Source organism: Neopelma chrysocephalum, unplaced genomic scaffold, assembly GCF_003984885.1.
Source record: "Neopelma chrysocephalum unplaced genomic scaffold, ASM398488v2 Primary Assembly neopelma1_24, whole genome shotgun sequence".
Lineage (NCBI taxonomy): Eukaryota > Metazoa > Chordata > Aves > Passeriformes > Pipridae > Neopelma > Neopelma chrysocephalum.
In genome coordinates, this window is record NW_020897693.1 from 3,697,450 (window position 1) to 3,710,525 (window position 13,076).

General features: G+C 39.9%; 1 protein-coding gene across 5 annotated transcripts in view; it reads left to right on the forward strand.

Annotated features, from left to right (window-relative positions):
• The window catches only part of DENND5A (DENN domain containing 5A), a 68,910-nt gene that overhangs the window by 25,852 nt on the left and 29,982 nt on the right, over window positions 1-13,076 (forward strand). For all 5 annotated transcript variants that reach the window (XM_027700522.1, XM_027700484.1, XM_027700493.1 and 2 more), the window contains 2 exons: window positions 2,572-2,759; window positions 11,548-11,865. In XM_027700522.1, coding sequence (XP_027556323.1) covers window positions 2,572-2,759; window positions 11,548-11,865 — 506 coding nt within the window. The remainder of the gene's footprint in view (window positions 1-2,571; window positions 2,760-11,547; window positions 11,866-13,076) is intronic.

A 13,076-nucleotide genomic window follows, 5' to 3' on the forward strand; every position in this document is an offset into this window, starting at 1 on the left:
TTTTCTGTGTTTTTAAGTGGCCACATTAAAAAGTAGTGGATTTTCTTTTTCTTGCATGGTGATCAGTTAAGCACTTTCCAAACTAACAGTGCCCTAGTGGTATGTCATTATTTCCCTACCAGTGCCCTTGTACAATACAAGGCCAAAAGACTGTGCCATTGGCACCAGAATAAGCACATCCTGATTTCAAGAACAAGAGCAACACCACTACTGAAGTGCTTCTTCACTCTTTTATTTTTTTATGTTCTTGTTATTTTAAAATCTCCTCTAATTCTTTGTTACTAGAAGTGTGCTGCTTGCTTCTTTTTTAAATGCAGAAAACCCTCCATACCCTTTCAGGGTAGGTTATTTTGGTTTATGTTTGTAGGCTTCTTGCCTTTGTCCTTGGCTTTTGCCAGCAGCTCCCGATGTGGACAGGGCCTGCAGAATACAGTCATTGTTACTTGCAGGCTGCAACTGTGCAGGCCAAATAGTTGGGAATGGCTTAAGCCATGTGAATATCCAGGATCAGAGAGCTGCATCTGCAGATAGCTCAGTGGCAGGGGGTGGCTGCCCAGTGGATAGAAATTCTGAATTATTGATGTTACTTGGTAATTAATTTGAAAGGCTAATACTAAAGTTAGCTTAATGACAGAGGGAGAAGTTGTATTTAAATTAGCCAGCAGGATTAGACAGCGGGTTTTGTGTAGTAGGAAAACACTGTTTCTATTCTGAGACTTGTCCTTTCAAATAAACAAGCTGAATGCAAACCAGCTGGAATGTTTGTGTATCTATGGCTACATTTAAAGTTCCTTTTATAACTGAAGAAAATAGGGTATGGAATAGATTCTTCTTCTTCCCAAAGCTTATCATTAATTCATCACTTCCTTGCAGTCAGGCTGTGATTAGAACTGCAAACCCAAAGTAGTTGTGCAGGCAGAAGCCGGTGTCCAGGCAGAGCAGGAGAGTGTTGCTGGTGATGTTCCTTGATTGTCCCCTAATGTGTTTCAGTTCAAATAAGCTTTTGGCAAAAACTTTATAAACTGTTTAAGTTATTCTCATCTGTTTTGACTGGGGGCTCCTCAGGTCATAGGAGTTCTACTGCCGGGCAGTGACAGGTAGCTCTGTGCAATAACCTTTTCCACTAACACAGTTTGATCTGAAAAGAAAAAATCAAAAGCTTAAGTTGCAGAATTATGACTGATGTTAACAAAACCCATACTGAGTTCCTTTTGGGTTGTGGGACTCTTTACAGACCCCCAAACTCTACAAGTTTGTCCTCAAACAGAATCAATCATGAATGCCAGGAACTGAATTTCTCGACCCTTTGCCTTCTGCTATCTGAAGTCTGAGTGGAGGCTGGCTAAAGGATAGAATCAAAACCATAACCTTGGGAAGTGCACAGTTAAGCTTAATTTTTCTCCAGAGTGTTTAGAACAAATGTTATTCTTGCAGTTTTCATCTCCCCTCTGCAACAGTGTGTGACAGCTTCAGAAACCTCAACACTTGAACCTGTGCATTCAAGTGTCTTTTCCAATTTCACAGTGTCTCTAGTTTTATGAACATGTAAGGAGAAGACATGCATACCCCACACCCCAGCACACAGGTTACTGATTTTTTTCCCTGCCTCTATTTCCCCTCCCTTTGCTGGCTGGAATTGGATATTATCCATCCTATGTTTCCAGTTTGTGCTCTATTTATAGTTTGACTGAAGATAGGAATTGTCCTAGTCCCAGGAGTTTGTTTTACACTCTTTCCAGCCTGGCAGCTCGAAAGCAGTGTGCCTGTTTCAGCAGTGGTATTAGAACACACTCTCTGAGTTCATCTGGTGTTGCCTCCCCCTTTATAGTGCCTAGATACCAAAAACCCTTAAGTCTGTAGTTATAGGAGGAGGGTGAGGTGTTGGCCCAGCATCCTGCAGTGTGAACTGCTCTAGCCACCAGCTATTAAATAAAAAGATCTTTTGACATGCTGCATAGGTCCTTTTAGCCCTGCTGTTAAATTCTAGGAGGAGAGGAGTTGTTTTTACATTGAACTGGGGCTTTGGTCATACATTGCACAGGATAAACGAAGCCGATCCTTTTTATTTTCTGCATAGTTATTTCAGTCACACTGTTAGGTTGGCTGCTATACAGCATGCTTTGCAGACATTTAAACACTCTTTTAAAAAATGTTTATCTGAGAGATACCAGATGCCTTGGGTTTCATCCAAGGCTTCCATAGAAAGTCATAAGCACAGAGAAAAGAAATTATTTCCGATGTGTTTCTTAGCCGATTACAATACTGCTTCTGTACTCAAACTGGTGCTCCTGGTGACCCCGGTGTAGGTGACAGAAAGTGACTTAGCATGCATTAAGACTCAATTTGCTCATTTCCATATGACTTGTGGAATGACCTACTTTGCCTTGAGCTCTCTTTGTTGTTTCAGCAAATGTGCTGGGTGTGCAGGTCCGGGCTTTCATTAAGATGCCACTCAGCTAGTACTGGGTTTTGTGGTTTCTGTTTTCAAGCAAGCTCTCATGTCTTTAGCTTAAATTAATTTACTTAAAAATATTTGTGAAAAAAATTATTTTTTTTCTTGATCTTTTTCAGATTATCAGAGGCTGATGACTGTGGCAGAGACCATCACAGCACTAATGTTTCCATTTCAGTGGCAGCATGTGTATGTTCCTATCCTTCCAGCATCCCTCCTTCATTTTCTAGATGCTCCAGTCCCTTACCTCATGGGCTTGCACTCTAATGGGCTGGATGACAGATCTAAGCTGGAACTTCCTCAAGAGGTGAGAGGAGCTCATCTTGATTGATTGAATATTGTCCATGAGGGGAGTGAGAAATGAGCCAAAACACTAGTGCTAACTCTTAACAGCTACTGTCAAGTTGTTGCTGGCTCTGGTTTGGGATCGGTCTTTATTCCTTGGAGATGCTGAGGAAAATCTGGTGAAATAGATAAAGCCTGCTTTTGAAATTGTGTGCTCTGATAAAACTAAACTGTGATTTTACAGGAATTGATGCATTGGGCTTACCGAAAGAACATTTTTTTTTTTTTCTGCAAAACTTAGCCCTGTAATGCTGGGAAGTGCAAGGAAGTGCAGTGTGAATTCCCCAGCTGTGGCCAAAAGGCCACACAGCTGCTTCTGTGAGATGGTGAGTGAGCAGAGCTCTGCTGGCTTCAGTGCTGTGCTGGTTCCTGCCTGCACAGGGTTAGGCTGGGTTTCCCTGCACTGAATTTCTGAGCTGAGGTTGGCTTACATGGACCCAGCCTGCCAGGTGTCTGCACAGAACTGTTTCAGATTTTCTCCAGAATGAATGCTTCAGTCTGCAGCAAAATGTCAGCGTACACTGGAGCAAACTGGTGCTAAGTGGGGTGGGGCTGAGGAAGTCCTCCCTTGTAGTGAGGCTCTGATAGCAGCAACCCCTGTGTAAAGGAGAAACAAATGGTCTGTAAAGGTTCTGCAGCTCATATATGGGGCTAGGACAATGGTCACACTTCACAGAGGTTGTTTTCTTTTTATCCCAGTGTTCGCTTCACAAGTACTCTTTTGAGGGAAGTGCCAAGAGAGTTTAAGAGCTGGTTGTGAGGATCAGGGGACCAAAAGTGGCTGAGCACTACCCAAGGTAGCAGAGGAAATATCTGGCCCCTGCTACGATCTGCTCACTTGGAGGTGTAACTATGCAGGGGAGGAACTGGGTAAACCATGGGAACACCCCACTTAGAGGCACTGGTAGGATTCTCTAACCTCTGCTGTTTTCTCTGACTGTTTTCTTGTATTACCATTTACGTTTCTGGGAAAGCAGAAGCGTGTCAGACACAGGGGTTTGTGGTGGTGGTTTTTATTTTCAATATCAGGCAGTGCTGCAACATAGCTTGACACAAAAAAACCCTCTTTTTAAAAAAGCTGCGTGAAATTAGACAAGATATTTTTGTGAACCTCCAGTCTGGTCTCCATGCCAACACTGCTCTTTTTCTCAAATCCATATGCTGGTAGTTTTCATTTGTTTTTCCTGGCAAGTTCAAAGGAAAACTTTTTTCAAACTGTGTTGTTATTTTTTTATGAAAACTGAAGTATTTAATCTCTTGATTTCTTTCTTTTCTTCATCCACTCCCCTTTTTTTTTTCAATGGCGTAATTAATAACACAGTAGTGTATGTTCTTGCCATGAAAACAGTCTGTTGCTTTGGTTTACTACATTTTTACAAAATTTTGGCTGTACTGACAGACCTAATTAATATGGTTAGTACACTTTTTAGAGAGAATAGCTGATGAAGTAAAATGTATGTGTGGATATGCATGTTAATATGCATTATGGATGTTTTCACTGTTACCACAAACTTCTAAAAGACTGCCCTCCTTTTGTAAAGAACTTCCTCATTTTAAAATCACTGTAATACTTCCAACTAAATGAACTAATTTTAACTTTAAATAGGTATTTCAATTATTTAAAAGGTAAATAGTTTTTGAAGAGTTTTATCAGCTTATTTTTGAGGTTTTTAAAGTAAGGCAGTTGATCTATTTTTAGATGTCAAAAATGAAATCCAAGTAGTATTAAAAGATAATCTGACACCTCAGTTTACATTTTGTTTTACAGGTATCCTTTTATGAAGGTGGAGGAGTAGATTTTTAATAGTACCTCTCAGAGATCAGAATTGTCTGGGAGGGGAGGACACACAGGACAGATGGCAGCAGCAGCGTGCCCCTGTGGTGGAATTTGCTGCAAGACTTGTCCTTCTGAAGCTTCAGCTTTTCTCACTCTTATTTGAAGAGTGAGCTCTTAAAACTTTGTACATGATGAGTGTGACAGTCTGAGAAATCCCCTTGGCAGTCACTGCTGAGTAAGGACTGTTGAACTCCTCAGCCCTGCGGGCTGGGAATGTAGTTATGGCACAGGAATGGACTTGAGAGACTTAAAGTCTCTTAGTAAATAATTAAGAAGTTATCCTGTACCAATAGATTGGCTTATTCAAGAGGCAAAGTAGCCTGGGAAGAACAAGAGCTCACTGCTGTTGAGACTTTCATTGTAGAGAGTTTGCTTGAAAAAGCCAACTAACCAGCCAAAAAAACCCAACCAATCAAAACCTCACAAAACAAACACTCCCGCCACCCCTGGCAAAACCTGTGTTGCAAAAAGAAATAGATGTATCATTTTAAAATGTAAAGCAGAATTCAAAGTGCATGCTGGTCTCACTGCATGAAATTATTGGTCAGTATAAGCATTTCTCATATTAATAATTTAATCAGTCAGCTTTAATATAGTTAACATTGCAGATTACAGGTTCATCTCAAAACTACTTTGCTTTATGATTAGGCTTTCAGATACCCTTCACTTTAAGTGCCAAAGGAGCTCTACACTTAATTCCTGACAGAAACTGCCAAGGAACATGAATAATGTGTTGTTGTAGAACAGCAGAAGAGGGCATATGGTTCCATTATTTGTACTTCAATAAAGACAAATTTAGCGTCAGTAACAGAAGGGATATTAATATTTAACATTGCTTGTCTCTGAAGTTTGGAATGTATATGAACCGTTATGAAATCATCAGGGTTATACGAGGAACTCCTCTAGGCTCCTGATTCATACATACAGTGAGTATCAGAATTTTCTTCACTTATTCCAAAGGGTATATAAAGAGCTGTTCTGTGTTATAATTTATTCTGAGTTCTGCAAAAAAAATTTTTTTCATTGTCTTGGAACTGCATAAACTGCATCTCTGTTGCTAATCTATTTATATGGATGTGTGGGACAGCTGCTGTTAAAGAAAGCAGCGTCTAAATTAGACAAGGGCCAAAGAGGTGAGCTTTGAGAGAAAATCTAATTAGTGCTTCTCAGTTGAAGGGCATTGTGGAAAAATATAATATTGCTGTCTAGCATACCATGGATATCTCGGTGTCACTGTAGACTTCTTGATTTTGGTTTTATAATGAAGTTTTAAAAAGACTGATTTGTCTTGCTCAAAGTGTTTTAGGCTAATATATGGGAAAATACTGTCTGTCCCAACTTGGTTAGGTTTGGCTTGGCTTAAGGCTTGCACACATGTACCATAAGGCTTGTTTTGGTTTGCTTGTGGTGGCAGTCTCCCACATTTGGTCACACCTGGTGCTTCAAGGGAATGCTTTACCCTGGGAGCAGGGAAACCCACCTGTATCCTAGAAGTTAATGCTTTGTCAGATGATGATTAAAATCTTCAACAAAACAGCTCCATTAGTACAAAATTCAAGTTTAGAATATCTCTTGGGTACATCAGAAAACAGTCCCTGATGGAGAACTCATTGGAGTCCACCAATGGCTTGAAGACCTGACTTCAAGCCCAGTAAAACTGTAGGGAATTCTCAAGGCTCCCTGTAGGGTTGAGTTTCTTGTGCGTATCAGCAGTGCAGGGCTTGTTCTCATACATATTGCTGCTCTGCTGAGGGCTCTCTGTGTATGCAGGAGCATCCTTGTGGTTTCACTGGTAGCTGCCTCAGAGGCTTGTAAGGAACCCAGAAGAGAAGGGGAAGGACGGGAGAAGCGGTGCTAGAAATGAGGTGCTGCAGATATCAAAGGGGAAGGGAGGAACGTGTGGCTGTTTCAGATGTTGCTGGCAAGAGTGTGGTTTGTTTATCAGTAAAATTGATCCAAAAAGTGGTTTGACTTAGCGTTCTTGCAGATCACAAACCTAGCAAGTGCTAAAGTAAGATCATTTTTCTGATATGCCTTTGCATTTCCTTTTAAAGAAACTTTTGAAGTGCTGTAGCAATATATTTTTAACGAGCAACTTAATGCGGACCATTTCATGCCACTGGATTTGCATGTGTATCTCTAATTTAGGAGAATGGTAGAAACTGAAAATTATTTTTAGTGAAAATAAGCAATGCTGAGTTTTCCAGCACTGGTTAAATCAAACAAATGTAGTGTATAATTAAAAACCTTGGTTTTGGTGAAATGATTGCAAAGGTCTTGGGCAGTAGCTTTTTCTTTTAGAGAAGTTTAAGGATTTTAAAACCTAAAATCCAGTTCTTTGCTAGTATAAGACCGATTATATATATTCTCAGTGTTTTTATTTCAACAACTAAAAGGATGTTATTCAATGCTAAATCTTAACAGACTCTGTGGGTTTTATATGTTGTTTTGGAAGATAAGGAAGATATCCTGAAAAGCTTAGCTTGATGCTAGCACATTTAGACCAGGCTGACCAAGATAGTTATATAAAGATAATCACTGCTTTGTATGTGTTCTCAGGCTGTCTGCTGATTGATAGATGCTAGATAATACTGCAAATTTATTGACAGACTTAAGTTTTATGTTTTCCTGTATTTCAGTGTTAAACAGCAAGTTAAGGAGTTTCTGAAAGCTGCAGCTGCTTTAAGCTGTTCTGTCACAAATTCTGGGTTGGCATGAAGAGGAGTAGTGCTGATAATGAGTGCAGAAGGTCACATTTGCTTGCAGGAATGACACAGGAGCATCCTTTAGAATTTAGGACCACTGTAAACACACTTTCCATGAGTCAGCTGTGTGTGTATAAGCTTGCATAGCCGTGTTTTCTGTGTGTCATATGAAGTGGGTGATCATTTGCAAGGTTGGGACCTAATGCACAAAGGTGATACAGGCTGTAGGTGAATGGGTTTTAGTGTTTCAGTGCTATATTCAAGCAGAAGCTATCTTTTTGGCAGCACCTAAATAATTTCCTTCTGTACTTTTGAACAGAACTGAAAGGGAGGATGTGGGCTTGATGCAGGCCTTGCTAGATCTGCCTGAGGCTTTGGCCCTTATTATACTTGGGGTCAAACTAAAGAATTGCAATTGTCCTTTGGCTTTGGAATCCATGGGTGTGGTCCACACCTCACTGAGCCCGTGGTAAGCGGTGCTGTTGACTTCAGGAACCAGGCTTTGGCACCAGGTACAGGAACATTTGTTTACTTAGATCCACGTTTCTAAGGTTTGTAAGACTTTGGCCTTGACACCCTCTTACTTGTGATGATAAAAGTACACGGGAAGGACAAGTTTTTAAATTAGGATGTGACACCCTTGTTCCTTACTGTAATGTCTCAGAACATTTTATTGTAGATGATGTAATGTGTCCTCACTTGTGACAATCTGCTACTGAAGTGGGGTGTAACTGTTTGAGGTTTTCTTTTGATCAGAAAACCAAGATCTCAGCAACAAATAACAGAATATTTGACTATTCTAGAGACCTGAAATACCTAGCAACTACCTTAAGGATGCTCTTTCAATTATATCTCTACTTATACATATTGCCAAGTGTCTTGTCTTTATATAATTTTAGTTTGGCATGTGTAAAATAATGATCGGTGTATCCACGAGGGTTTACATACAGAGCTATCAGCTATTCACAGCCCTCTCAATTGTGCTGCCTCCAGAGACAAAATAACTAAACCTTTGTGAGTGAAGAACTGTTTTATTTTTCTGCTTTGTGTACTTGCCCAGTTCCTAGCATGCAAAATGCTTTGGATGGCCGTGATTTCATTAATAATAAGTGCCATTTAATTTTTCATAGTTTTTAAGGAGAGGGCTCCTCTGTCCTCGCTGGTATTCTGTTCTGTAGTGTGGCAGCATAGTGAGATTTACTGTTCTGGTGTCTGTTATTTGTGGTCTCTTTACTTCAGATTTAATTTTTACAGAAAAATGTTGGTTTTGGTACCTCTTCAAGGGCTTGTGCAATGAGGTCTCTTTGCCATTTCTGTTCCCTGAAGAATACGGCCTTTTGGGAAGTGTGCATGTTCTTGAGGGTGACCTCAAGTCTCCCTAACTTGAGAGGCTAAAACCATCTACTGAATCTTCTCTGCTTTTGCTCCTCTAGATAGTCCTCTATCGTATGTGTTATTAACCAGGCACTGGATAACTGTAGAGTGTCCCTGAAAATATTCTTTACATTCTTTGGAGTATTGCTTCACATTAGCTTTCCCCCCCACTCCCCAATGTTTCCATGTAGAGCACTTTCTGGGAAATGTAATAGTAAATTGCATCTTAAGCAATCATCATTAGTAGCTCAGAGTATTTAAACCATGTGTATTGCTCTTAGAGAGGAACTCTGCAGAAGGGGAATTTAGCTTTTAGAAGAATCAGCCAGATGAGTCCAGATAATTACAAGCACTATTAGCAAGCATTAAATTTGGGTTTTTCTTCCATTGGCAAGGCGTTTAATTATCAGTTCTACACTGATAAGGTTAATGTTTGGTTCCTTTTAGGCCAACTGCTTTTTAGCTTACAACCAAGCTTAACCAAGAGCGAAGTTTTCTGCAGAATCTGTGCTAAGGTAGATAATCCAAAAGAGAAGAAAAGTTGAATGGCATCAATTAAGGAAAGTTGTAAAAGGAAGTAATACAGTTAAACTGTTGGAAGAGTTTCTTAGTGAGTCTGTCTTGCCGTTTTGCAGACTGTTTGAGACAAATTAAATGCCTTTTGTTTTTCCCTCAGCACTGATTGGTAGGCATTGTGCCTGGTTTCAAAGCTTTATTTCTCTCATGTCTTGAAGTGCTTACAGTGTTCCTGATAAATATGAGCTGACTGGACTTCTAATCATCACAGAGCCATGTGTATGTATAGTGGGAGTCTCTCCTAAATTCAGGTGCTTCCGTGAAGCATGGGAGCTCTTGCATACATGGTATGTCTTTGGGCTGAATCTTTGTCGGAATGGGAAGCAGGTGCACACTGAGAGCGTTCCCAGCCCAGGGCTTGGGCTGCCTTGCTGGGTGGGCACACACACCATCTGCAGTCTTGGAGCAGTGCTGATATTGGGGAAATTTAAACCATGAAACCTCCTCTATTTAAAAAGAAAAATTTTTTCTAGGGTGCACCAGAAGCTGTTTCAGAATCAATGTCTTAATTCTCTTTATTGACCTTGGATTCTTTTGTAACATGTAATTCAATTTGTGACTTAATTTACAGTAAAGGATCTGTACAAGAGCTATTAAACTGTTTTATATGCATTCCTTTGAGCGTAAGAAATCAATCCCAGTATTAAAATGTAAAACATCAGGAATTCTGCTTACCTATGTAACTGTGGGTAATGCTGTAGCAGAGCATAAATTGGACTTTGTCACGCAAAGTTCTGTGCAAACTAGTGTGATATGTCCAGTGGGGTTCTGCATTAAGAATTCTTTTTTCAATTTTAATGTTGGAAGTTGAATAAGATATTTGTGTTTTAAGAAGAATTGACACCCTAACTCTTGTTCTGTAGAACTCTCTTCTGCCTAGAGAGTTAAACCTGTCACAAGTACTAAATGTATGTTTTCACAACAGTTCACTTAAATGAACAGGTCTCATCAGGCACAGCTTATTCTGGTCTACCTGTGGTCAGTTCCACAGCAAAATCCTACCAGAAATCCCTACCAAAATCCTACCACAACTGCTTTGTCTTTTCTGGGCTTCACTGCTTGTGTACGTGGCTCTGATTTTTGGGATTATTTGCCGTTCATTACATGAGACGTTAATCTCTTACAATTGTTTTTTTCCAATTAAATTGTGAGAGTGTTTCCATCCTTCTGCACTTACTGAATCATAGGAAATAACTGGAGATGTGTCAGCTCTTGTAGACTTGATAAGTATTTTGCTGCAAAGCTGTAGTGAGACCTGAGTTCAGGTGTGCCTCCTGGAATAATGCAGTGAAGTTGGGTTGAAAGTACCCAATAATCTGAGTGAAGGGATTTTGTATCTCAGAGATGAAACAGAAGAGTGACAGTCCGTGTTAATCCTGCAGTGAAGAAAAACTGAAATGCTTCTACAGAGGAGCCAAGTTTCTTCTCTGTACTTAACTTTCCAAGCAGATTTCACACATGAATGGGGTTGTTGCTGTGATGTGTGTAGTTACGTAATGTCTTGAAACAGATTTTGCAATGCAGAAGCCAAAAGGGGAACCTTCCCCCTTGCCAAATACAGAGTGAGGTAAACCTTGAAAGATGCAGAACTTCTTTTGATCTTGCTGTGGAAGCGACATAGGTAGTTTTCCTTCCCCCCCCCCCGCCTTGTTGGTCTTTTTTGGTGGTAAATTAGTTGGAGATTGGAACAGAAAAGCAGAATGGAAACTGGTTCAACTCATTCTTCCCTTTGGAAACAAACTTGCTCATTCAAAGAATTGCCTGAATTCTCAAGTTGCTTACAAAAAAAGAGAACTTTATTGCAGCTTCTGCAATATCAGCACACCTTTTAGAATTTGCTAAATCTTTTAGAGAAGTGGACTGATAATTTGAGTAACAGGCAGTCACCTGCATATGCACATGTGTAAAAGAGACTTGTAAATATCCTGTAGTTAAAATTTAGCTGTGTATGTATGAAAAAAGCCATATCTGTACCTAGCTTATGCTGCAATATCTTTTGCACCTAGTAAACAACTGTAAAATGAGTCTTCTTTCTTAACCACCTCCTTGAAAGACCTGGAAATGTGGGTCTTGCGCTGCTTTCTTCAAAACCAACCAACTAGTTCAGTTAAGTTGAGGCAACTCTGTTTTACAAAATAACCAAACAAATGCAAATGTATTTGAATCTTTAAATAAGCACAAAACCCCAAAGATGAATAAAATGTTACCCCTGTGCTCAGTGATATTATAATGGTATCCTGTTCTAAATTAAATTCCAGGCTAACCTGTGCTTTGTGGATGTAGACAACCATTTCATCGAGCTGCCAGAAGACCTACCCCAGTTTCCAAATAAACTTGAGTTCATTCAGGAAATTTCAGAGATACTGATGGCTTTTGGAATTCCACCTGAGGGAAACCTTCACTGCAGTGAAAGTGCCTCCAAGATGAAGAGCCTCAGAGCATGTGACCTGGTTTCTGATAAAAGAAATGGGAACATAGCAGGATCACCTCTGAATTCCTATGAGCTGCTAAAGGAAAATGAGACTATTGCAAGACTCCAAGCACTTGTTAAAAGAACAGGTGTGAGTCTAGAAAAGGTAAGATATTAAATTACCTGCACTGTCTCTGTATCTGTAGTAGCAGATGGTCTGAAGTCATGGTCCAAAGATGCTGTTTGTCTGTCTTCGCTAGGAAGAACTTTATGTTAAGATGTTCACAAACTCTGTGAACACCTGTAGAGACAAGGGCAAGCTTAGGGGAGAGAGGGAATGGGAATTAACCCTGCAGCATCTGTGAAAACCTTTGCTGTCCTCCAAGTATTTCTTTGCCAAGATAATGTGTTTAAAAATAACACCTTGCCTTATTCTTGGTTTTAAGATTTATTCTAAATTGGCACCACTTCATTATGATTTAAGTGGCTAAAATTGTCATCCAGATAATCCTGAAGTTTGAATCTAATCTGGGTTTGCATAGATACCTTTCTCTTTGTGTGTAGAATATATATATTATATTTTTGCTTGTATATAATATGTTTGTCATGGGGATACTGTGATGCTTTTTTCTGGTTGATGTTGTAAAGTGCATTAGTGTCTGATTCCCAGGAAGTGGACATGCACAGCTCATGGTGATCCTGATTGTATTATTTTGAGTGACCAGAACTGGGGGGGAGGCTGAAAGTTGTGGCCCTCTTTGCTTAAAAGGTACTACCTGACACACCACTCTGGGGTTTTTGAGCCTTTGTGGAATAGAGTGAAGACTGTCTAAGCAAAGGTTTTATTTCTTGCACGTTTAAATTAGCTTGACCAGCTCTTCATTGCTGAGGCTGATTCCTACCTGTGTGACTGTAACTTGGGGTACAGGTGGGGCCAAACAGAGTCAGAAATTGTGTAACCTGAAGTAGATTGGGGGTAGAGCTGCTTTATGGGCTGGGAGCTACAAGAAGCAACACTTGGTTACCAGACAGCATTAGATGATCAAATCTGCTCTGTTCCTCTTCTCATGTTTTTCTTTTGCCTTGTTTTCTTCGTGTTTGGGGGAGAGTTGGTAAAAGGCTTTTGTTCTTTTGCTTAATGGATTGGGAAGTGATGGGGAAAGTACAGGTCTTTTTAATTTCTTGTAAATTTTTGCACATTCGGGCCTCATCTGCTCTGTAATCCCTGAAGTCCCATTTTACCCTCCTTTTTTGTTACGATAGGAGTGTATAGATTTTAACTGTCAAAATTTTCTCAAGTATAAAAAACCTGCCTTAATGCCAGATACCAAATTAATGAGGAATGTACTACTCATGAGCTACATTTGGAAGAAAGGG